Source organism: Equus asinus, chromosome 2, assembly GCF_041296235.1.
Source record: "Equus asinus isolate D_3611 breed Donkey chromosome 2, EquAss-T2T_v2, whole genome shotgun sequence".
NCBI classification, from domain to species: Eukaryota; Metazoa; Chordata; class Mammalia; order Perissodactyla; family Equidae; genus Equus; species Equus asinus.
In genome coordinates this window covers 121479475-121505369 of record NC_091791.1, presented here as the reverse complement: position 1 = coordinate 121505369, position 25895 = coordinate 121479475, and the positions used below count along the sequence as shown (strand labels likewise).

The window sequence follows — 25895 nt, the reverse complement described above, 5'->3', positions numbered from 1 at the left end:
TCCCCTTCCATCTCCTTTCTCTGTGTTCTTCGTTTTCTCAACTTCTTTCTAAACCATCCGTCCTTTTAGAGAGCTTTACTGAGATAGAATTTCCATATACTACATTGCGCCCATTGTAAGTATACAGTTTAATGAACTTTAGTCAACACATTGTGCAGCCATCCCCACAATCCCATTTTAAAACACTCATCACCCTAAAAAGTCCCCTCGTGCCTGTTTGCAGTCAGTTCCTGCTCCCACCCCTAGGCAACCACTGTCTATCCCCATAGGTTTACCTCTGCTAGAAATGGCATACAAATGGAATCATGCTGTATGTAAGTCTCTTGTGTCTATCTCAACTGGTATTGCCCCTCAATATTACGTTCTTTCCCTTATATTATTCTTTCATATGTGTATTTTTTAATTAAATAACAAGCTTTATAGTTAAGGAGGTTTTTAAAATTTTTTTTAAAAATTGTGGTAAGTTGTAAAATGTACCATATTAATGGTATGGTTCAATGGTGTCAAGTACACAACATTGTCACCACATCATTTTCAGTCTTTTGGAATAACATGCCCTGCCCCCTGAGCTAGTCTGTGAGCACGTCCAGGGTAGGGTCTGGGCTTTCCTCTCTCTCTGCCTCACAGCCTGGCCTGGACACCACCTTCTCCAACCCCTTTTAAGTGATCATGATAGAGACTTGTACATATATATTGAAAACGTGTATGTTTCAACAGAGGCAGAAACTGTAACATTTTTTTTTTAGTTTGGCAGGAATGCTCTGAAATGCTGTGCTGGCTCTGCCCTGGGCTCCCGCCGGGGCAGGTGGGTCTTATTACAAAATGCAGCCCTGTGTTGTTCTGAAGTAAATGCTGGAGTGATAGATGCTTATACTGCACTTTGTAGTTTATAGGACACATTCTTGTAATTTTTTGAAAGCTTGTTATTTGAAAAAGATTCAATCTTTGAGTCTGCTTTGCTCCTCTCAAAAGAGAAATTGAGTTGAAATAGCCCTGGAACTGCAGCATGACTCCCAGTGGGGGCAAAGGAAGGAATTGTATTTTGGACCTCGTATATGTGCCAGGCACTGTGATAAGTACTTTAGATATCTTATTTCCCTTACTGTGATGATATGCCTGTGATTGGCAAAGAGACCTTCCGTAGGCCACACACAGCCTGGAAACAGCAGAGTCAGAATTCAGATGTAGGTTTGGGCAAGTTGTTTAATGTCTCTGGGCCTCACTTCATCTATGAAATGAGAACAATATGAATTATCTACCTGAAGGTGTAGTTTTAAACCAGGCCCCTTCTGGCCCTCAGATCCATGATTTAATGAAATAAGACCCAATCATTTTTATGTTTCTGCTTTTAAGAGAGGGGCTAGAACACAGGATCTTTTTTCATTTTCTCTAGGTGTCTGTAAATGATTTTCTGAGTCTTACATGCTTTCCATCCTACAAGAGGGCTGAGGGGACTATATGTCCAGCATCAAATGTCAGGAACCGAGGTGGGCTGACCCAGTTGGGGAGGAGGGCAGACAGGAGCCTAGGACCTCCCTCCCTGAGTCTGAGATGGGCACAATCTAGTCACTTTCCATTTTTCGTTTTCAAGATACAAGGTGATTTTTTCACAAAGGACCTGTTCTTGATTCATGGATGCAACATCCTTTTTTTATTAAATACATTAAAGTGTGCTTCTTTTTAGCTCCTTCTGGTCTCTCCATTAATTCTGTTTCCTTTCTTTCCTGAGTTGAATTGGCACCTCTTACGGTGAGGACTCTCCTGGTGATTCTGGGTTTTGTGCTCATCTTTATTTGTCTGCAAAACTCCTCCATTGCATGTCTGTGGATGCAGCTTTTCCTGTAGCCAGCCCCCAGGAAAGGTGCAGGACTTGCTTCTGGTGGGCAGTTCTGGTATTTGTTTCCTGGCTGTGGGGCTGCTCTTTCTTCTGAGGGCTGCCCCCCTCCGGAGGCATTGTGTCTGCTCTCTGCACTGGCTCTTCCCCCTGGGTGAAGTCTGCTGCTGCTGGCTGCTTGGAAAAAGCTGGGTAAAGGGAGGGGTTCGGGGCGGGGGCTGAATTCCTTGCACTGTCTCAGACACTCTTCCCTCTTTAGCAATCAAGAGGCTTGCTATTTTTTTTTGGCAAGCCGGTTGTCTTTCAGGGATTTCTTATAATTTCTGATTAGCTGATGGCACCCTTTCTTGTTTTCTTGTTATGGATTTATTCTTCTAAAAAGTATCACAGCTGTTATCTCTGTGCTTTGGGACTGAAGATGGGAAGCAGCGACTAAGGCTCAGGGTGCTCCCTGCTCCACTCGACTCCATACTTTTCCTTCTTTCTTCATCCTTCACCGCTTCCATTGCTATTCTAGACTGTTGGTATGGCTTGCCCTGCATTTTTTTGGAGGAGAGATTTAGGAGGATAAACAGACAAACTGTCCCAACTTGCATATTTTAGTAGTTCACTTCCTTATGGGAGATGGTGCCTGCAGCCTGCATACCTCTCAGTTCGTTCTTCATAATCAAGACAGTGATTGAGACCTTGTTCTTGGCACTGAAAGAGAGTCAAACAAAATGAGGCCTGAGCTGGGGCTGCTCTGAAGTGGCTACAGTTTAGCAAAGGAGTCAAGATACGCACACACATAACTGGAACACCAGTGGGACATGAAGACTGCCCCAAGAAGGAATCAGATGAGGGGATTCGGAGGAGGAGAGATCCTGCTAGAGAGAGTAGGCGTGTGGCTTCATGGAGGAGGGGACCTCAAAGAGTTGCCAGGATTCAGACACACAGATGCAAGGGAGAAGCCAGTCCAGGTGGCAGGCACAGCTAAAGCAAAGGTGTGATAAGTGGAGCCCATAGGTTGGATGTGGTGAAGTGGGAAGCCTAGGAAGGGGAGAGGTATCAGCCATTTCATATTCAGATTCCACTGTCTGTTTCAGAAAGTCTTGTTTCCTTATTTCTTATGTGTTTCTCAGTTGGGAGTTCTAAAATCAAATCTTTAGTGAGGCTCATTTGTGTTACATTTGGTGCCAAGCTTTGAACAGTGCGAATGTTGTTGGGTGTGCACTCATGGCCCCTGCCTGCCAAACCCCCAGGACAGGGATGCAGGAGAAGCTTGCACTGTTGCTTCCTCCTCCTTGTTTCTCTTGCCCCAATCTTTGGAACCATGCCATCTCCTTCCTGAGGCATCGGGGTCACTGATGGGATCTCGTATTTTTCCTCTGCAGGTGACTACACGGACTTCTATTCCTCTTGGCAGCATGCTACAAATGTCGGAATCATGTTCAGGGGCAAGGAAAATGCATTGGTGCCAAATTGGTATGTCCTGGACCACCGTATGGATAAATTCAAAGTCTGTCTTTCCGTTTCCAGCAGCATGTTGTCCTAGGAACTGCCAAGTCCCTCTTAGGTTAAAGTAAACTGGCGGGGAAAACAGTAATGACCATGATGTTACAACTTCTGAAGGCAGAGCGACCTCAGCTTCTGGTCTTCTCAGCTTGGTGCTGGACCTGCTGTGGGATTATGGGACAAGCCCCTTAAACTCCTTCCTCTAGAGAACAGAGATTGGAATTAGATCCCCTGAGTCACTAAGGTTCTTCCAGATTCTTTCATTTGTAAGCCATGTATTATTATTCTATCTGTAAATCTTAAATCCTAGCATTCTCTACACTTAGCATTTCCTGGTGAATGAGAATCCTCAAGTGTGCTTCCCAGTGCTGTATATCTCTCAAAATGTGGTCTGCTCAAAATGTGGCATACATTCATTTATTTGATCATCATAGTAGTTCTGTGAGGCCACCAAGGCCATGACTGCTAGCCCCATTTCACAGGAGGGAAAACAGACTCAGAGAAGAAGGTTGAGGTCAGGGCCGTTGCCTGAGCCAAGAACATAGACCTGAAATCCTTGCCCCTTTCTTCTGTGCTATCCTCTGGATGTGACAGTTACTGAGAACACAGTGGCAGGTGCACACCCTAGGCTTGGTGCTGTCAGCCACATGCTGTAGCTGGGCTGGGGGACAGGCTTTTTCCTCTTTCGGTGAGTGTTTTAGATAGGCTGTGCCAGGAGGGAAAATGCCTATTACAACCAAAAGGAAGAAGGGGAGAGAAAGCAGGTTATGACCCAGAGAAGTTAAGCAACAAGGCCAAGGTTTCAGAACAGGGCTGGGCTGAATCTGGGCCTGGAGGTGGGCAGATATTCAAGACTCTGGCCCTGTGCAGGCTCCCAGCCAACAGGGGGAGCTGCAGCCCATCTCCTTCTGCAGGGTAAGGGCAAACAGGCCTTCTCTTGTGACATTTGATGCAAGGTGCCTCGGCTGTGCCGTTTTTGCTCTGTGTGTATGTCCTTTATTAGAAAGGTAATATATGCTTATTGTGATTAACCCAAACAGAAAATACAGAAAGTAAAACACTGAGAATTTAAAATATTCATACCCTTTGGCCCACAGTCTCACTTTCGTGCGTCTGTCCTACAGAAATAATGTCTGTATTCAAGAGCAATGTTGACTAGCAGTCTTTCTGACGGCCCTAAGCTGGAAGCAATCTGACTGCTTACTGGTGGAGGAATACTGAAAAATTGTGGTCTATTCACAATATGAAATGCTTTGTAGCTATTGAAGAAAGATTTAGGATCAAAAGGAGTGTGCAGGATATATTAAGTGAAGGTATTATGTAAAGCAAGTTCTCATTTTTATAAAAAGATAGAAAAAATATATATGCATGTACACACTATATTAGTTTCCTGTTGTGGCTGTAGCCAATTTCCACAAACTGGGTGGCTTAACACAACACAAATATGTTCTCTTCCATTTCTGGAGGCCGGAAGTCCAGAATCGGTCTCCCTGGGCTTAAGTCAAGGGGTTGGCAGGGCTGGCTCCTTCCGGAGGCTCCAGGAGAGAATCCATTTTCTTGTCTTTGTTGGCTTCTAGAGGCTTCCTATGTTTCTTGGCTTATGAGCTCTTTCTCAAATAACTCCAGCCTCTGGCTTCAGTTATCACGTCTCCCACTTCATCCTTTGACCTTCTTCCTCCCTCTTACAAAGATCCTTTTGATTCCATTTAGGGCCCACCTGGATAATCCAGGCTGATCTCCCCATCTCAGGATCATTAACTTAATCACATCCTCAAAGTCCCTTTTGCCGTAGGAGGTAACACCCACCGGTTCCAGGGATGAGGACCTGGATATCTTTGGGGGGCTATTCACCCTAACACACACACACACACACGTGTGCACACACATGCAGGCACACACATGCTCATACATGCATCTACACACATACGTGGACACATACACACACCATATTTGCATAGGCTGGTATGAACACAGAGAAAGGTGCAAAATAATAGACTCCAGACCAGCTGTGCTTGCCTCGGGAGAGTGACTGCCTGGGGAGAGCTGACTAACTTCTGTGTTGTTTGAATAATTATGTGTAATGTAATTGTCTATAGGCGTATTTTATAACAATGCAATAAAGAGAAGGAAAGGGGGAGAGAAGGGCTCACTCACTCGAGGCGCTTACTGTAAACCGTAGTTGGCCGTGTCGCCTCCACTGCTCTGCCCGTTATGTGCACATACTCATGACCATGTTGGCATTTGCTGTTTTCACTTCGATTTATCATTGACATAACTCTGTGTAAATAAACTTAAATCTACCTCAGTCTTTTGCAAAATAAATTATTTTGAATAGGTAATACAAGGCAAATGCATAGTAAATTGCCGTTTATCTACAAAGATGCAAAAAAAGCTACACAATACTAACAGTGTATAGATATATGGAGGAATGAGGGATACCAAATTCCAGATGGTGACTCCTTCTGGGGTGAGGGGCGGAAAGAGAGGGAAGCAGAAGGAAGGATCAGGGAGGGTGATGAAAGGGGCAGTTCGTCAGATTAGCAAAGATATTTCCTTAGCTTGTTGGTGCTGTGTGGTTATTTGTGTTATTATATCTTTTTGTATACCGTAAATATTGCAAAATAAATTTTCAAACATCTTAAAAACTAAAAGCAACAAAAAGTGTCAGTGCATGCACATGGTCTAGAATTCAAAAGGCATTTACAAAATGCCTTTATTTCAAAAGGTAAACAGTGGGAACAAAGCACGACCCTGCTACTCTGTCCCCTCATCCGATTCCCTTTTCCAGGGGCAAAACCATCACTAGGTTTTTGATATTCTTTCACAGGTCCTCTTGCCTACTCTCTGCCAGGTTTCTATGCAGTCATTTCTCTCTCATTAATTGGAAGAGTGTTTTATATTTAATAGAAATTAACCCTTTGTTGTAATGCATTGCTTATATTTTCTCCCAGGGTGTCATCTTTTTACTTTGTTTGCTGTTTTTCTTAATACAGAAGTTTTAAATTTTTATAAAGTCGAACATGTCAATCATTTTCTTTATGACATTTACTTTTATGTCCTGCTTAGTCTTTCTCCATCCCAAGTGTTCTTTCTTGGTTTTTTCCCCTAGTACTTGTTATAGCCTTACTTTGTAAAAGTTTCAATCTATAATCCATCTGAAATTTCCTGTATGATGTGAGGTGTGGGTCTGTAGTAGTTTCCTGGACTTCTGTAACAAATTACCATGAACTGGGTGGCTTACCACGACAGAATTTTATTCTGTCACAGGTCTGGAGGACAGAAGGCTGGCATCAAGGTTTTGTCAGGGCCTCACTCGCTCCAAAGCCTGTAGGGGACAGTCTGTTTCCTTGCTCTTCCAGCTCCTGGTGGCTGCTGGTTGCATCACTCCACTCTCTGCCTCTGTCCTCACATGGCCTTCTCCTCTTCTGTCTCTTATAAGGACACTAGTCATTGGATTTAGGGCCCACCTGGATAATCCAGGATGATCTCATCTCAAGATCCTTAACTTAACCCCTTTCCAAATAAGGTCACATTCACATTTTCTGGGGTTGGGACGTGGACATGTCTTCTGGAGAACCACCATTCAGCCTACTCCAGGGTCTGACTTATCTTGTGCAACAACATTTATCAATTTTTATTGATCATGTACTAAGTTTTCCCCTACCATGGGTCTCAGTTTGTTGAGTTGGCCCATTCCTAGTAGTACCATACTATTTTAAATTGCTTTATAATGTGTTTTGATATTTGGGAATGCGTTTCTCTTTCATTTCCTCTCCCATGTTTGTGTGATAAACAGAGCACTTGGCAGTGTCCTGTTGCCCTGGGTGGCTCTTCTGGTTTGAGCTTTATGACCTAGTCCCAGGGTCCCATTGTAGTAGGGAGGGAGGGGGCTACAGAGGAAAGCAGCAGACATGGGTCAGACAGACGTGGGTTTGAATCCCAGCACCAGTGCTTCACGCTGGGTGACCTCAGCCAAGCCTTGGATGCTCTCTGAGCCCAAGTTTGCTGAATGCTGGCTGATAACACCTGCTGAACAGGGTTTTTGTGAAGAGCGTGTTAAAAGGGAAACAATAGGAAAAGCACCCCGTGTGGTGCCGGCGTGCTCTAAGTGCTGTGTATGTGCATGGTAACTGTCATTGTTATTCTGCCTGTATTTGCCTCAGCACCATATTGGTACTGGAGACAAGGATGGGAGAAAGTCTGGCTTTTTGCCACTGTTGAAGTACCTTTTGATTTTTTTAAAATTGTGGTAAAATACGCATAACATAAAATTTACCATCTTAACCATTTTTAAGTGTGTAGTTCGGTGGCATTAAGTACATCCACATTGTTATGCAACCATCACCACCATCCATCTCCAGAGCTTTTTCGTCTTCCAGATGAAACTCTGTTCCCATTGAATAATAACCCTATTCCCCCTCTCCCCAGCCCCTGGAAACCGCCCTTCTACTTTCTGTCTTTATGAACTTGACTACTCTAAGTACCTCATATAAGTGGAATCATACAGTATTTGTCTTTTTGTGACTGGCTTATTCACTTAGCATAAGGTCCCCAAGGTTCATTCATGTTGTAGCCTGTGTCTGAATTTCCTTCCTTTTTAATGCTGAGCAATATTCCATTGTATGTATACACCACATTCTGCTTACTCGTTTATCTGTTGATGGACACTTGGGGAGTACCTTTCAGTTTTTGAACGATGTATATATATTGATTCCTTTTGGTTTTTAATTAAAAAGTTTTTTTAAATTTATTTTTTTACATGTAACAGCATTGATGCTTGCCTTCTCTCACTTTCCTCTATCAGGCTGCACTTGCCAGTGGGCTACCATGGCCGCGCTTCCTCTGTCGTGGTGTCTGGTACCCCAATCCGAAGGCCCGTGGGACAGATGAGACCCGATGACTGTAAGTGCCCTGTTGTCCAGGCACCGCCAGTGCCCAGCTCTGTGTCCCCATGCAGTGAGTTCCATGGCCTGATACTCACAACATGACAAAACAGCCTCTTTTTCTGGTGTTCCAGCTAAGCCTCCTGTATATGGTGCCTGCAAACTCTTGGACATAGAATTGGAAATGGTAAGCTGTACCTCAGTGTTTTTTTGGCATGGGATCTATATAAACATTACAGAAGGAGAGCTCTCTCGGATGATTGCCCTGAACAATGGACCATTCCCCTGTTAGTCACATTAATGGCATCTCTGTGTCCCCACGTGGCCCTTGGAAGGACAGTTGATCCTCCTTTTTCATGGATTCTGTATTTGTGAATTTACCTACTTGCTAAAGTCAGTTTGCAACCTCCAAGTCAGTACTCCCATAGCTTCTGGGGGGTCATTCACATGTGAAGAGTGGCACAAAATTTGAATCGCTCTGTGTGTGTGTTCCCAGCTGAAGTGGAGCAAGGCCGTCCTCTGCCTTCTTGTTTCAGCTCTCATGCTGTAAACACGTGTCCTTTTCTCTGTCTGTTTAGTGCTATGTTATTTTGCATTTTGGTTCTTTTTGTTGGTGATTTTGCTCTTTAAAATGCCCCCCAAGCATAGTGCTTAAGTGCTGTGTAGTGTTCATAAGCATAAGAAGGCTATGATGTGCCCTTTGGCAGAAAATATGTGTGTTAGATAAGCTTCCTTCAGGCATGAGTTACATTGCTGGTAGCTGTCAGTTTGTGTTAATGAATCAGCAATGTGTATTAAATGGGATGTCCTTAAACACAAACACACATAAAACAAGGTTATAGGTTGATCGCTTGCTGTAAATATGTGACCAGGGGCTCACAGGAACCTCACCCTGTATTTCCCCTAGGAGCAATGGGTCTGTATTTGCTAATTCATTGTTTATGGTGACTTTATAGAATACAGTTGTTACTAATAGCAAGAATCAACTATATTAGCCCCATTGCACTTGTGACTGGGTCCACACAGCCTCAGAACTCTGGTTATTTCAGGGCTGCACATTTTTTAAAATTAAAATTTTTTTGAGATAATTATAGACTCACATGCAGTTGTAAGAAATAATACAGAGAGAAACCAGACACCCTTCACATGGTCTCCCCAAGTGGTAACATCCTGCATAGCCACAGTGCAGTATCACAACCAGGATGTTGACGTTGATCCAGTCATTTCCATCACCTCCAGGATCCCTTATGCTGCATTTTAAGAGGGATTCTGAACTCTGGGAAGCCCCCAAGGTGAGGGGACCAGGAAAGTGATAGGAAGGAGGAGCTGAACTGGAGGGGAGGACTTTGCAAACATGAGCAGTGTTTCAGTCTCTGCTGGGTCGTCGGATGCCGGATAGTGGAGCCAGGCCCAGTGTGGGAAGTGCCAGCAGGCTGATTTGGAGGGGGCTTCCCACAGTCAGCACTCGTGGTTTTAGGTGATGCCTCGGGAAGCACTGAGTGTCTCCTCGTGGCAGCTGGAGGAGAAGGGGCCGTGTGCCACCTGGTTGGGCTGTGGCAGTGGGAATCCAGGTTGGTTTGAAGCAGGCAGGAGCTTCCTGTCTCCAGTCCTGCCCGGTGATTTCTTTGGATTCGGTCCAGAGGAGGGAAATGGGTGGGCACTGCCAATAGTCCCCCAGTAGTAGGGCATTCCAGCCAGCCCTCTGCCTCCTGCTTCCTTAGGGAGGGTACCACATGCGCCCTGAGAGGAGGTCTCCCAGCCTAGATGCATCAGAGTGGGGCGGTGGCCCTGGTTTGGGGCAGGGCCTTCTCTCTGGGAGAACTTAGGACTCTGCAGGCAGGTGCCTCACCCACGTTGCTTCCTGTTGGGGTGCAGAGGGGCGGGCAAAGACAACACAGAAAGGCGGAGTGTGGAGAAACGGTGAAGGTGGAAAGCATGGTAATCCGCACTTGATGGTGCCCTTGGGGGTTTTTGTTTTTGCCTTGATGAAAAATTAGCAGCGTTTAAACACTGTCACAGAACAAATAAAACTGTGACTCACATTTTGCAAATGTCATAGCGGATTTTGTGTCCTTTTGACAGTTATGTTCCCAAGTTTTCCCCCCAGTGATGTCTAGATATTCTCCTGGTGCCTGGACATTGTGTGAATATGTTCTTCTTCAGAGGCAGTGGGGCGGGCAGGGGATTAGGGTGTGGAGTACGCCCCATCAGGCTGTTTTTGCCATATTACAGAGGCAGCCTTTGATTTTTCATGTTGTGAATACAAACCCCGATGTTTTCATTTTTCGTAAGCCTCAGGTAGCTGTCAAATCTTAAAATGCAGAGCTTGTATCAGGGGAAGGGGAAAGAGCAGAGTGGCATGGGACATGCTGTGGGAAGGCGAGGCGGCTGCTGTGGGGTTCAGGGACATGCGAGGAGGGCCTTGGGCAGGCAGTGGCACACTCCTGTTCACCACCTTCCCAAGATGGCTGTCTGTCCACTTGGGGGCAGTCCATGACTTAGAAATGCAGTGGATTTGTAGCCTTGCCAGGCCCCCTGTGGCTGTCCTGGTCCCTGGCCCTGGTTTGAAAATGCCTGACTTTTGCCCTCCAAGCAAGTGACCTGGGGCAGCAGGTCAGCCCCAGATTTTAATCAACTTTTCTGCACATCAGGCTTTCTTTGTAGGTCCTGGGAACAAATTTGGAGAGCCGATCCCCATTTCCAAGGCCCATGAGCACATTTTTGGAATGGTCCTTATGAACGACTGGAGTGGTAATTATGGGATGTTGGGCATCCTGAGCCTGAGTTTACTGTGAACGCTCTGCTCTAGGTGAAGACTGGATATTTGGGACACTTTCCCAGAAGCCGTGGATGGTTTCTTGGGTCTGGTGCTGGTCAAAGGTGGCAGGTGGTACAGTGGCTGAGACTGTGGGCATGGGTATTAAACAGACTTCTTAGCTCTGAGCTCTTGGGCCAGCTACTTCCCCTCTCTGAGCTCCAGTTTTCTTCAAGTTGAATAGGGACAAGACTGACGTCATGGCTAATATGTATGATCACTTATGTATTGGGCCCTGTGCTGAATCCCTACAATGTACTGGTAATATTATTCCCATTTTTCAGTTGAGGAACTGAGGCACAGAGAGATTTCAGTTAGTTGCTGAGCTAAAATTTCAAACTAAACAGCCCAGTTTCCAAGCCTGCATCAACCCCATGCCATAAGTCCCAGGAAGTGTCTGCCTCCAAGTCTGAGGATGAGCTTCCAGCTCCTTCATGGGGAAATAGCCTGCATGCCCTTTGGTCATCCTCTTTGCTGTAACCTGGCATAGTGATCTCAAAGGACCTCTGTCCTTGGCATTGAATGCTGTGGCCCCTTGGTCCTGGGGCACCTTGATTGGGACCAGAGCACTGTGGAGGAGGGCTGTGCTGGATGTCTATGCTTCATGGTCAGGGGGAGGAGGGAGCCTTAGGGTGAGACCCTGGTCAGCCTTTGTAAGTCGTGCTCTGCCCTTCTCCTGTAGCTCGAGACATTCAGAAGTGGGAGTATGTCCCTCTTGGGCCATTCCTCGGGAAGAGTTTTGGAACCACAATCTCTCCATGGGTGGTACCCATGGATGCCCTCATGCCCTTTGCTGTGCCCAACCTGGAGCAGGTAAGCACGCCCTCTGTAGGAACGTTCAAGCCCAGGCCCCTCTGTCTCTAAGGCTGCTTGCTCATCAAGCATGGAGACTGTCTGGAGGGGAGCTCCATGCCTCCAGCATGCCCACGTGCTGGGGGTCCTCGTTGCCGTGACCTCCAGGCAGACATGGAGGTCAATCATTCTGCCTTGTGCTTTCCCTGCCCCCTGTGCAGTTCTTGGGGAAAGCACAGAAGTTTGTCACCTTTAGAAACCTCTGAGGCCAGGGGCACTGGCCACTTGGCACAAGGAGGGGTCTCTGCTAATACCATCACATGGCACAACTTCCTGGGTCCCTATCAAGTTGTGTTCTGTGTGAATGGCACCCCCTGGAGCCCAACTGATAGAATGCACTGTGGAGCCAGGCAACCAGTTGGGTCCTGGTCCCTGGTCCTCCTGTTCCCTGCACCACTTTCCATGCTTCTCGCAACCCGTCACTCCTCAGCCAGTCACAATCTGGCTGCTACCCCCATCCCATCACCGCCAGTGATCTCATCAAATTGCCCTTCACCTTGGGCATTGCTGTGGCCTCATGTCCTCTTCATCTTGGACCCCCTGGCCGCCCCCTACTCTTCTGAGGCACTCTCTCCCCCTGGCTTCTGGCATGTGACCTCTTCCGATTCTCTTATGTCTCCCAGAGCCCAGTGATATTCCAGTCTGACTCTGTCCTCCATGTGGGGGCAGAACTCGGCAGAACCAGCCGAGTTCTCAGCCATCTACTCTTCTCCCTCCACACCGTCCCCTGAGCATCTCACCTCCCTGGTGGCCTTCATCCCCATCTCATGTGTGGCTCCTGCACCCAGACATCCCGCACTCCCCTCCGCACCCCTCAGCCCTACTGTCTTCTCATGTTGCTGTGCTAAAAGCTCGGACTCGTTTCCCACAAACCAGTTCCTCATGAAGCTGCTGCGGGGTTCTCACACTTCTGCCACAGCACACCTCCCATCATTTTCAGTCTTCTCCCTCTTGGTGAGTCCAGGCCTGTCACTTCTTCTGCATCCCACCCTCACAGCTTTGTCTGGCCCACGGACCACTTGGACTGCTGCTGCACCCCGAAGGCTCGTCCCCTCCAGGCTCCATCCTCCCTCCGGGTCTTTCTCCATCCCTGGGGCACTGCTTTACCCTTGCCAAGGATCTCTGGGCTCCCTCTCCCTTTTTCCCAGCCCTTCCCAAATTCCATTTATGTGCAACCTTCTCTACTCTTGCCAATTCTGAACTATTATTTAATGTTTTTCTTTCAAGCAGCTACCGTTTTAATACTCAAATAATGTATTTAGAAAAGGAACTTTATATCTCTCCTGGCATCAGTAGCCACCAAGTTAATCATAAAAAGAAACACATAACTGTTAAAATAAAATCACCAAAAGTATCTCATGTACCACTAGTGATGCAGGTATTGCACTAAGGGCAAACACTGCTTTGGCCTCCCTCAGTGCAGACTTGCTGGCCTAGCCATCAAAACTGCCTCCACAGCTGGGCCCAGCACGGGGCAGGGTTGTGGCCTCTGGGGGACGCCTTCCCTTTCTGCTGCCCCAGAGGCCTCTCCCCACAGGCCTCGCTTTGTTCCCCATTTCTGGCCCTCCCCCTGCCCACCTTCCCCAGCGACCCCGCGCCCCCGTCTTTCTGGGACATCTCTGATTTGGCCCTGCCTTTGACCTGCTGATGCCCCTCCTTTGGCTTCTTTTCCTGGAGCCTGGCACATATGACCACCCTCCCCTTGTACTGTCAGGGCCACGGTGCTAGGTCCCTGGAGAGGGAACACTCCTTCTACCTTGGGTCCTCCGTGCCTAGGCCTAACTGGTTTGCTGTGGGGCCCAGCCTGGGCCAGCTCAGCCCACCTGTCAGCACCCCTCTGTGCTGTGCTCTGCCCTTGCAGGACCCCAGACCCCTGCCATACCTCCGCCATGACCAGCCTTACACATTCGACATCAACCTCTCTGTTGCCCTGAAAGGTACTGTCATGGAGTTGGAGGATGTGTCCAAGGGCTTGGTGGGCACATATGCCCAAGTGCCATTGCCTGGATGGCCCCTGAGTTACTGGGGTGGGTGATGGGTGTCGCCAGCTGCAGCTTGGAGACATGTGATGCTCTTATAAAGGAAAGAGGAAGGAAGGGACACCCTTGCACTCAAAGGGAGCCACACTGGGCCCACAAGGCATTACCCCTGTATCACTGAGCTCTCAACTATTAGGGCCAGAAAGCATAGAGTGGGCACCTCTGGATGGATCCTGTGCTTGAATGGCCTCTCCAGCCTCCCCACCCAGGGTCTACCCAGCCTTTGCTCACATGCCACCACCGACCCCTCACCTCCTGGGTGGCACATTTCACCCAGTGCCTGTTGGAAAGCCTGTCTTTGTGGACCTGCCCACAGGAAGCCTGGTGCTGCCCTCTGGGGCCACAGAGAGCCAGCACTCCCAGTCCCCACTACCCTACCATGGGTCAGCTCTGAGAGCCTTGCAGACAGGGCCCACATCCCCCGGAGGCTGCTTAGCTCATTAGTTAATAGGCCGGTGGAGCATTAGTGATAAAGAGCCTGGCTCTGCAGGCTGTGGCTGGGGTTCAAGTCTTGGCTCTGCCCTTGCCCAGCTTTAGGACTTCGGGCAAGTTACTGAACCTGTCTGTGCCCTAGTTGATCGTCTGTAAAATGGGATAATGATGACATTGATGTCATGGCACAGTTGTGAGGGTTAAGGAAGTCGACTCGCGTAAAGGTCCAGAGCAGCACCTGTGTCTAGGAAGAGTCAGGTGTCACTTTCCATTCCTGATGGGGACCCTCAGGGCTAGGGAGTGGTTTGCCTGGGGGCCACACAGATGCCCCTGCGCTGCACGCTGGCCAAGTCTCTTTCCTTCATGGAGTTCTCTCCTCCTTTTGTCCTGTCTATACATCAGGCTCTGCTGTGGCTTTCTCACTGCCACTTCCGGCGTCTTGGCCCTTCATGGAGGTGATTCCTGGAAGCAGGCTCAGTGTCCTCCAGAAGGAGGAAGCAGCTGTCTCCCATGGGAGCAGGATGCTCCATAGAGGAAAGGGCTGTGAGAAAGAGCCTCACAGCTGCCATCGTGCCCTCTGGAAAACTGTGCTGGCCCCACTCTTTCATGTTACAGCTTGGGAAACTGAGGCTCAAAGAGGAAAAGGGATTCATCCTGCGTCACTTAGCTTGCTAATGGCAAGGCTGAGACTTTAACCAAGTGTCCTAAGTTCTAGGCTAGTGTCCTCACACTCACAAATGCCTCTTTGGAGCCCAGTTCTGTCTTGTTTTCCTCCTGCCTGGAAACCTGGAAGCATCCAGGGTTGTGCACTATTGGGAGAGGGACAAGATTATCGAGAAAGTGCAGTGTCCAGAGATGTAGAAAGACCTAGAAGAAGGAGGACTAAGTGCAGGGATGTTTCTAAGGCCTCCTCCCCGCTCTAGTCCTAAATGTGGAGTTCTGATGTTCCGAGTGGGGATCTGAGTGAAAGCATATGGGCAGGAGCAGTCTTGGGGTCTCTGAGCTTATATGGGGCCAAGGAGCACACCTTTTCTGTGCAGCCTCAGAGGGGAAGCCAGGGCCAAAGTGGAGAGGCCAATTCTGGGGGAGAAGAGATTTCTAATTATTAGCACTGTTCAGAAATGGTACAGCAGCGGCCTGGTGCCTTGCAAGTAGTGAGTGTTTAATAAATATTGTTGAAATAAGTTGTGAAGGAGCACACTGCCCATCATTGGAGGAGTTTGGCAGGGGACAGATGGCCCCAGCTGTGCAAAGGGTTCCTGTGGGTATGGCAGATAGGTTTCAACTTGTGCACTATCTTTAGTTGATTATTGGCTGCCAGGATCATTGTGTTAAGAAGGATTCTGAGGCTACATTTGAATTCAGAGGAAACAAGTGCTATGATCAATTCATGCTGTCTGCCATGAGTGTGGGAGGAGAAAGTGATGGCTTGTGTGCATCTGTTTGCCACCCCTGGACTAGATCATTTCTGTGGAAGTCTCCCAGTTCTGATGGCCTGTGAGCTTGTTGTTTCATGTACTCTGAGTGAAATCATATTGGAAGCTTAGGCCACAAAACAATTCACCTTACAGGTTGGGTTTTCTTTCCTCCTTGATATGGTTTTAAGTCTCTTTGTCAGTGTTACTTGTCTTTCCAACAGGAGAAGGAATGAGCCAGCCGGCTACCATATGCAGGTCCAATTTTAAGGTAAGCTTTGAAGCTAGGCAAACTGCTTGGAAGTGAGGGAGAGAGGGAGATTTTTCTTCCTGGCAGGAACAGGGGAGTAGCATTCATTGTGGGATATGCTGGTGGGTCAGCATGGGGGCCTGGAACTTCCATGCCCTGTTCCTTCCCAAAGACACCATGAGGTGAGAGACCCCTCCAGATCAAGGCTGCATAGACATGGCCAGTGCTTTTCTTAGGGAATAATAGATTTCCCTATAAGGGTCTAGCCTCTGGCTTTTCCTGTCCTGCCAAGGGGCTGGATTGATCAGAGTGACTTATATTTTTTAAGTGTACTTTTAATTCAAACACACATAGATGAAAATGCACAAATTATAAGTGTAGAGCTTGATAAATTTTCACAAAGTCAACATCCCTGTGCAACCAGCACCCAGATCAAAAAATGAGATATTTCCAGGACCTCAGCCACCTGCTGATGCCCCCTTCTAGTCACTTCATCACTTTCTCCAAGTGTAACCTCTCGCCTGACTTCTATTACCATACATTAATTTTTTCTGTTTTTCAGTTTTACAGAAATGAGATCATACAGTACCTATTCTTTTCTGTGTAGCTTCTCTTGTTTTTAACATTCTGTTTGTGAGATTCAGCCATGTCGCTGGTTGTAGTGACAGTTCATTTTTCTCGCTGCTGTATTGTGCTCCATTGTATAAATACTCCACAGCTGATTTATTCATTCTACTCTTGATGGACATTTGGCTTGTGTTCATTTTTTGGCTATTGTAGAGTTACTGTAAACATTCTAGCCCATGTTTGTTGGTGCATATATATGTGCACATGGCTATTGGCTGGACATCCAGGAAGAGAATCACTGGGTCATAGAGTATATAGATGTATATGCTCAGCCTAGGGGTACTTCCAAAGGCGTTGTAGCAATTTACACTCCCACTAGCAGTGTATAAGCATGTCGGCTGCTTGGCTGCTTTACATGCTGGTCAACACATGGTGGTGTTTGCTTTTTTGTTTTAACTGTTCTGGGAGATTGTGATTTCAGTTTGCACTTCCCTAATGACTAATGCAAATGGGCATGTTTTGATGTGTTTATTGACCATTCGAACATCCTCTGAATCAATCTATTCCTATTTCCTCTAGTTTTCCTCTAATTCAACATTGTTCTGGGTTTCTTAGGCTAGTAAGAAGAAATAAAGGGGTCTCCTGGAGTGGGCTCTTGGGCAAGAATCCACTTTTAAGTTTTCCTTCACCTGGGCGTGTAGCTCTGGGAGTGCCGATGTAAGAAGCTGTGGACTTGGAGAGGCGCTGGCGTGCGTTCGTCTGAGCCTCTCCGTGGGCACGTGGGCCTTGTCCCCCCTGTCCCCATAGCCTGACCTCCCTTAGTGCTCCTTCATTCCTTGGCCTGCTCTGACATCCTGTTTGAATCATTCGGATCCATTGCCCAATGTCTGTTCCAAGGCCCAGGGTGGGAGAATGCAAGTGAGGTCTTTGCTCATGAGAAGGCTATGCTATGATGAGGACTGGAACCATGTCAACTTAGGACTCAAGGGTATTCGCTGGGCAGAGTATAATTATGGACAGATGTGCATGTTGCAGATCGAGTGTCTGAGCAGTGAGGTCAGCTGCTCAGGGAGTGCTTCTTGGAGAAGGTGTGGTAGGGGAGGGCTGGAAGGAGCAGAGGGGCTGGGAGAGAGGTGGGGGAAGGTCCCTGGGTAACTGCAGGGGGATAGCTTGTTGTTGCTATTACGGGACCTGGGAGAGCCAGCTGGGGGAGCCTGGGAGAAAGCTCAAGGAAGGCTGTTGTGAGCAGGGCAGGCTGTGTGAGCTGCCTTAGGGAGACAGGGACAAGGCCGCCACTGCTCGTCCCCACCTCTGTGTCCCTTGCCCTCAGCACATGTACTGGACAATGCTGCAGCAGCTTGCTCACCACTCTGTCAATGGCTGTAACCTGCGGCCCGGGGACCTCTTGGCTTCTGGAACCATCAGCGGGCCGGTGAGTATCCGATTGCCTTGGGAACTGCCCATGTAGTGCACGCCTGCTCCCCACCCAGACCACAGGGCCCTCAGCTCACCTTTGAGAAGGGAGTCCAGCCTGAGGTGGGGATATCTTCCAACTCTGTCCTACTCATGGGTTCATCCATCTCTGGGTGCAGAACGGGCTTCTTTTCCAAATTCAGAGTTAAAGATACTGGTGTAAGAATGGGAGGCTATGACTGTCTACTTAGAGGAGGGTCAGAATGATGTGTGGGGGAGAGTCAGGAAACGACCATAGTATCTCGTTGTCACCGTCTCACACTGCACTCTCCCAGAATGAGATGGTGCCACTGCTAAGGCCCTTCCTCCCTACCACCTCGTGCCACTGAAAGCCCGTGGTAGTCTCAGAACCTTAAGAGATGATGACTTTGGGGTGGCACATGTATCACTCACTTCCTGCAAGGTCCTAACTGCAGCCTCTTGTTCGATGGGAAATCTCTTCTCAGTGGGAGGGGGTCAGGCCCAACAGTATCTGGGTAAACTGCATCCTCCGGAGTGGCAGGGGCCTGGCAGAGGGACCTGGCCATGCTGGTCTGACATTCCCCGAATCCTGACAAAGTGAACAGGGGCAGGGTACAGAGCATCGACAGCATTTCTGCGGTGGTCTCACCAAGGCAGGGTCTCTGAGGGGCATGAAGGTCCCCTGCCCCAAACTGGGGCTCCCAGGCCTTGCTAAGCACTGTCCACATCGGAGCTCACCAACACATAAATACGTATGATACTTTCCTCCCTTTCCTTTTACAAAGGAGCCAGAAAGCTTTGGCTCCATGTTGGAGCTGTCCTGGAAGGGAACAAAAGTCATAGAGCTGGGGAATGGACATACCAGGACGTTTTTGCTGGACGGGGATGAAGTCATCATAACAGGTGAGGAGGGCCAAACCCTGTGGGCATCGTCTTCTCCTTGCCTGCTGTGCACTCTTCCAACTGTGCGGCTTCCATCTGGCCATGAAGCCGTCTGTCCTAAATCATCCCCACTTTGGCATTTCCAGGTCTGTGTCTGCTTGTTCTGTCCTTCACCACGGCCTTGGCCACCAGGGACTTTAAATCCGAGTCTCCCCGGACCAAAAAGATCACAGAAGTCCTGCTTTGTCTCCTTCTCCCTGGGTGAAATTATAAAATAGTGGCAGCTTCCCTTTGTTCTAGTGCAGAGACCCTGTGTCCTATGACTGGGCTGACTTAGTGACTCAGGTTTCCCAGCAGCCCATTCCAAGGAGGCTAGGGCACCCCTTACACCTTTGGGGGACCACTTTGCCTACCACATATTATTGCTGGAGAGGAAGGGACCTTAATAGTCGGTAGCCCTCTCTTGAGTCAGATAGACTCAAGTTAGACTCCCAGATCCCCCACCAGCTGTGTGACCTTCATCAAGTTATTTAACCTTTCTGAGACTCAGTTTCTTCTTCTTTAAAATGGAGTTAATGGTGCAATACTTAACCTCACACTGTAGTGGTAAGGATGAGATGAACCAGTGGATTCCTTCAGTAAACATTTCCTGAGCTCCTCCTATGGGTCCCGTAGAGGGTTTCCAGTGGTGAACAAGACAAATGCCATCTCTGAACTTCTGGAATTATATTCCAGTTTTCACTACTGCACCATTTTACAGATGAGAAAACAGGCCAAGTGGGCTTAAATGCTTGCCCAGGATCTTGCAGCCAGTAGGTAATGAAATCAAGTTTCCCATCTAGGCAGCTTATCTTCAGAACCCCGATTCTTTGATACTGTCTAAAGTGCCTAATAGAGTGTATGTTACCTTGTGAGCACTTAAAATTGATGACAATCTTGTTTTCTTTCTTTAAATTTTATTTTATTTTATTTTTTGGTAAGGAAGATTGTCACTGAGCTAAGATCTGTGCCAATCTTCCTCTACTTTGTATGTGGGATGCTACCACAACATGGCTTCACAAGAGGTGTGTAGGTCCACGCTCAGGATCTGAACCTGTGAAACCAGGCCACTGAACTGGAGCACTCAAACTTAACCACCACACCACCAGGCCAGCCCCCTATTTTTATTTTTTATTTGCTGAGGAAGATTCACCCTGAGCAAACATCTGTGTCAATCTTCCTCCATTTTTTGAATGTGGGATGCTGCCACAGCATGGCTGACAAATGGTGTAGGTCTGTGCCTGGGATCGGAATGTGTGAACTTGGGCCGCTGAAGTTGGAGCGTACTGAACCCAACCACTGTGTCACAGGGCTGGCCCATTGTTTTCTTTATTGTCATTGCTGTTTTTAGACCCTACTTTTTAGAAGGCCCAGAATCTTGAGCCCCTCTTAATGGGGGTCCCTACATGAACTGTATGAATCAGTGGTACCTGTCTGCCCTCTAAGGGCAAGGGAGCACCTGTCCTCTGCACTCACATTCCATGTCCTGCTCTCTCCCTGCTGACCGCAAATCTCCCCTTGTATGTCTTATTGTCACCCCTGCTTCCGTGACCCTCCCTTGGTACCACTGACTATCTGCTGTGCAGGGTGGAACCTTGGACCTATTCCATCTGCACAGCCTGCTGAGCATCCTTTTAAAGCATCCTCCCATGTCTGTGCAGCTGGCCTGCTCCACACCACCATCCTACCATGCCTGGATTGTTAGAACAGCTTTTGCCTCAGCCCCCTGCAATCATCCTGCTCATGGTACCTGGAAAATCATCCTTCAGGTCTGCTTTCCTGCTGTTCCTTTTCTGCTCAACATCTTCTCACGGCTCCCTGTTGCCTCACACTCTTGCCTCATCTGATTCGGCCATACCACTGAGCCTCATTCTAGTACCTAACCCTGCCTTCTCCGCTGCCTGCATACCTCTGGACTTAACTCTGGGTCAGCCCAAATAGTGCCTTCTCTGGTCACTCAGGTAGAATCAGTTTGCCTGTCTTCTCCACTAGCAACTCACTTAGAACACCGAATCCTGGTTAATTGTATGCGTGGCTGTCTTCATGCTTGACTAAGGGCTTGCATTGGTTTCCTGTGGTGCATGTAACAAATAACCCCAAACATGCTGGCTTAAAACAACAGAAATTTATTCTCTCACAATTCTAGAGGGCAGAAATCTGAACTCCAGTGTGGGAAGGGCCACACTCCGTCCAGAGGCTCTAGGGGAGAATCCATTCCTTGCCTCTTCCACCTTCTGGTGGCTGCTGGCATTCTTTGACTTGTGGCCACATCACACCAATCTCTGCCTCCATCTTCACATTGTTCCTCCTCCTGTCTGTCTAATCCCCCTCTGCCTCTCTCTTATGACACACTTGTGATGGCATTTAGGGTCCACCCAGATTATCTCCTCATCTGAAGATCCCTAATTTGGTCACATCTGCAGAAGCTTTACCATATAAGATCACATTCGCAGGTTCAGGGGTTAGGACCTGATATCTTTGGGGGCCATCATTCAGCCTATCACAGAGCTTTTGGAGGGCAGGATTCAGGCCTTACATCCCTCTGCAGTCTGACTGTGTGCCAGTCACATAGTGGGTGCTCAGCGTGATTGTTAGTTGGTTGATTAAACAAAGTGGATTTGGTAGAGAAGATGTAGGCAGAGCTCAAGACAGCAGCAAAGGATACCCAGAATTAATCAATAAGTACCCATTTTGCCCCTGCCATTTCTGCAGCCTCATCATACCCTTTCTAATCCCAGTTTGACTAATATTTACTGAATATCTGCTAGGGGCCAACCATGTTGTAGGCATGTCCACTTCCATTATTTTATTTTATACTCACAATGGCCCCTGGGTAGGGTATCATTGCCCTGATTTTACAGAGTAAAAAGCTTCGGTTGGTAGAAGGTAGGTTACTTGCTGAAAGTCACACACTGATGAAGCCAGGATGCAGTTCAGGCCTTCTGATTCTCTTGCTAGTTTTGCTTCCAGTGTTTCTGCAGTGCTTGCCAGACCTACTGCAGGCCCTAAGTCATGCTTCTATGGATTGAGGGAAAGCACTTTCTGAAGTTTTGGTTTGAGGAGAGGAAGGAAGGAGATGGGATGGCTGAGGAGAAAACTGTGGCTTGAGCTCTCTGTTGTCACTGTAATGTAGGCCCCAACTAAGCCATTCTATACTTAGCAGCTGTCCAGGGCCTGGAAGAAAGCAGGCTGATAACTTGGGCAGATGAAATTCACGTGTGTTCTTGGTGTTTGAACCAGAGAAGGTAGGAGAAAGGAGCCGAGATGCTGTGAGAGCCACTTACTTGTTTGTTTGTTTATACAATGCCTTGCTCCAGAAGGATTTATGGAGGCCAGGCAGAGACAGACATTCAGGGAAAGGCAATTCCTTGGATCTGAAGAAGCACATGTTGGCAAGTGAAGAGGGAAATGGGAATAGTCTGGTGGAATCCCCTGGAACAAGAATGAAGAATTGTAAGTTGGCAATAGAAGAGCCATAAATTATATTAATAAACAGAAAAAAGAGAGATTTCATACTGAAGGGGATGACTGAAAACTCTGAGTGAGATTTGAGCTCTGCTTACCTGTGAGAAGGAGAGGGTTAGTGGGGAAACGGCCAGATGGAGTCCATACGTCAGCTGTGTGACCTTCAGTGAGGTAACCAGAGTTGGTGGAGTGCTGCGCCCTCACTTTCCATGACTTCTCTGGGCACTTGGCCCTGCTGAGTCGCCTTCCTGCTGAAAGCCACACTTGTTTCTGCAGCTCTTTCCTGGCTGTCCTGCTTCTCTGACTGTACCTGCTCAGATGCCACCATATCATCTCCCTGTTCTCTCCTCGGTGGTGACTATTCAGATCAATTTCTAACCATTGGAAATGTGATGGAACTTTCAGAGGTGCTGATCTCAGCCGACACATGCAGCACTTTCTATTCTGAGACACTGTTCTCAGTGCTTCACACGTAATACATTTTATATTCCTTACAAGGAAGGTTCTCTATTATCCCCAATTTTCAAATCTGGAGACCGAGGCCGAGAAAGATTCGTATTTACCCAGGATTTCATAGGTGATAAATGGTGGAGGCCAGAATTTGAACCCAGGAGGTTGGGCTCCAGAGTCCCTGCCCCTAAACCATCAGGTCATCTCGTCTCTCTGTGGTGCAATGTGATTCTCATTTCTGAGAGTCCAAAAACCACAAAATCTTCAGTAAGAGAAGGTGACATAAACAAACAAACAACACCAACAAAAATCTCTGAGCACTCTGATGTAACCCACCCGTCCCCCAGTCTCACTCTCTCCCCATCTGGTGTTCAGCTTGGGACCTGCAAGAATGTGTTTGTTCTCAGAGACGTTTACACTGCTCAGCACTGCTCCGTACGTGCATTTCTCGCTCTCCTTCTGATAGTTGATGTATTGGTAGCTGTAGGTAGTTGTGGCTTCTTCTTGGTATCTGAAACTATTTGGAAACAATATCCAAACAAAAATCTCCCCTTTCTTCTGCAGTCTCTCAGTGGTGGCATCTTCCATCAGATCTCCTCCTTTTTTTCTCCCCACCATCACTGCTTCCCTTGGCTGGTTCAGAATTCCTGGGCAAGGCTGGTCAGGAGTCCCAGGGCATAGAAGCAGCGATCCTTCTCATCCAGGACCGTGGACAGTGGCCCGTGTGGCTGTGGGGAGGGGTCTTGGCCCCATTAATTCAGCCACACTACCCCTTTGGGGCCCCAAAGGCTCAGGCTGTGGCTCTCTGTTTTCTCTCAACTCCTGCTCACCCTCCCTGCCCCCTATCCCAACGAATGGTATCTATTCTTGTGCTCCAACCTTGGCCAACCTTTTGGGCAGGGAGTCCTTCTCCATCTACAGGACACAGAGCTTCCTGCCACTTCTGGGTATTCGTACCTGCTGTTCTTGGTGCCTGGAGGCCCTCCAGCCCTTCCCCCTTGTCTTAATCCTCCATGTCTTCTCACGCCCAGCACCAGTTCCATCTTTCTAGGATCTCCTTCCTTGTGTTTAGTATTGTTACAGACTTTTCGCTTGTATTTATATTTCTTTGACCATTTCCATAGGAGTATAAGAGAAAGAAAGAGTTAATGTGTGGAATCAGATCCCCACCTTGACCAGAAGTCTAACCTAAACCTACTGACCGGTAATTTTTAACTGAAATGCAAAAAAACCACAATAAAGATAATAGTAACACAGCAGTAGCAATTTACTGTGTGCTTGCTGTGTGCTAGGTACTGTGCACATCACTTTATATGCATTATCACATTTAATTCCCATGGTACTATTTTCTCATTTATAGATGAACCATTGGAGGTTCAGAGATGTTAAGTAGCTGGACCAGAGTCACACAGCTAGCAGGTGGTATCCTTGGAATGCAATCAAGTCCTTTGGGATGCAAAGCCCACCACCTTCACCTCCCCAAATAATCCCAGATCATTTCCTTTAGTTTGTTTAGTGACATTGTACAGTTGGGACTCCCCTGAAGCTCTGGTGGCACAGAAACCCCTGGTTTCAGGCTTGGCTTTGCCACTGACTCACCTGGGTCTCGCCCCATGTCTCTGGCCTTGAGGTCTCCTCCCCCTGTGAGGTGAGGGTGTGCGCCCTGATGTGTTTGCAGGTGTGGCAGTCTGGGAAGCTGGAAACTGGGCTGTAGCTCTGGATTCTCATTCCCATTGGTGGGATGGAGTGGGGAGTAGGGTGAAGGTCAGTTTCCAGGAAAGGGGCGGTGACATCGGGACGGTGGGGCTAATATTCCAGAGGAGGTGGGTACACTTATACTTTCCATTTCCGTAGCTGATGGAACCCAACCTAAGAGGCTAGAAGCTGGCTCTCCCCTTTCTCCAGGGCTCAGTGACATGCTCTGACTTGGGTGCAGGCTTTCCTCGTCTTCTGGCCTCTCGGGACTCTCTGTCCCCGCATGAATGCACCTGTCCCCTAGCTTCTCCTCCCGAGCCTGGAGAGCAGAGTCTGGAACCCCTGCTCAGCTGGGTGCAGGGGGACAGCTCCCTTCATCCTCTTGGCCAGGGGTCTCAAACAGAGCGGGTTTGACCCTCAGGGGACACTTGACCATACCTGGAGACAATTTTGCCTGTCCCTGAGTGGTGGCCAGGGATGCTGCTAAACATCCTACAGTGCACAGGACAGCCCCTCATGAGAAAGAATCGTCTGGCCCAAGATGTCACTAGTGCTGAGGTTGAGAAACCCTGTCTAGGCCATCTGCCTTGCCAGCTGTAAATGAGGAAACAGCGGCCAGGTTTACCTACCAGGATGGCTGGTTGGGAAGTGAGATGATGTAATCCTGAGTCTGTACTCAGGAAGTAGGCAGGTGCAGTGGTGATGCCATTGTAACTCCAGGGCAGGAAGGAGCAGTAGTGAGTGATAGAGCACCCAGTGTTGTGGGGGAGGAAGAGGACACCCCATCAGTGTTTGCAGCATGCTGGAAAGAAGGCTCTTTAAAAATGCTGCAGGGACCGGCCCGGTGGCGCAGCGGTTAAGTTCGCACCTTCCACTTTGGCGGCCCGGGGTTCGCGGGTTCAGATCCCGGGTGCGGACATAGCACTGCTTGTCAAGCCATGTGGTGGCAGGCATCCCACATATAAAGTAGAGGAAGATGGACACGATGTTAGCTCACGGCCAGTCTTCCTCAGCAAAAAGAGGATTGGTGGCAGATGTTAGCTCAGGGCTAATGTTCCTCAATAATAATATAATTATTATAAAAATGCTACAGCTCTGAGTTAGTCGTTTTGATAGATTAATGAATTTCTGCCAGGTTTTGCTTTAATAGGGTTTTTCTGCCCAGGGTTATGGATGTTTCTGAGCATTGGGATTCAAAAGTGACTGACAGAAAAATAATGAAACCAAGCAACAGAATAGACAAGGATGTTGCTCTGGACCCAGGGTGACCCTGAGTGTTGAGAGTCAGTGCCCCGGGCACAGGAATGCACCTTGGCAATGCCCGGGAGGGTGAGGGGCTGGTTTGGGGA

General features: G+C 48.1%; 2 protein-coding genes across 5 annotated transcripts in view; one reads left to right on the top strand and one right to left on the bottom strand.

The window, feature by feature from the left end:
- FAH (fumarylacetoacetate hydrolase) overlaps nucleotides 1–25895 on the top strand; it is a 35413-nt gene that overhangs the window by 7374 nt on the left and 2144 nt on the right. For all 4 annotated transcript variants that reach the window (XM_014852374.3, XM_070497189.1, XM_070497184.1 and 1 more), the window contains 9 exons: nucleotides 3208–3298; nucleotides 8133–8230; nucleotides 8346–8398; nucleotides 10863–10962; nucleotides 11709–11839; nucleotides 13740–13815; nucleotides 15989–16035; nucleotides 17912–18013; nucleotides 18801–18918. In XM_014852374.3, coding sequence (XP_014707860.1) covers nucleotides 3208–3298; nucleotides 8133–8230; nucleotides 8346–8398; nucleotides 10863–10962; nucleotides 11709–11839; nucleotides 13740–13815; nucleotides 15989–16035; nucleotides 17912–18013; nucleotides 18801–18918 — 816 coding nt within the window. The remainder of the gene's footprint in view (nucleotides 1–3207; nucleotides 3299–8132; nucleotides 8231–8345; nucleotides 8399–10862; nucleotides 10963–11708; nucleotides 11840–13739; nucleotides 13816–15988; nucleotides 16036–17911; nucleotides 18014–18800; nucleotides 18919–25895) is intronic.
- Nucleotides 21042–25895, bottom strand: part of CTXND1 (cortexin domain containing 1) — a 73943-nt gene continuing 69089 nt past the window's right edge. The window contains exon 4 of the transcript XR_011498128.1: nucleotides 21042–22368. The gene's annotated coding sequence lies outside the window, so the exon portion shown is untranslated. The remainder of the gene's footprint in view (nucleotides 22369–25895) is intronic.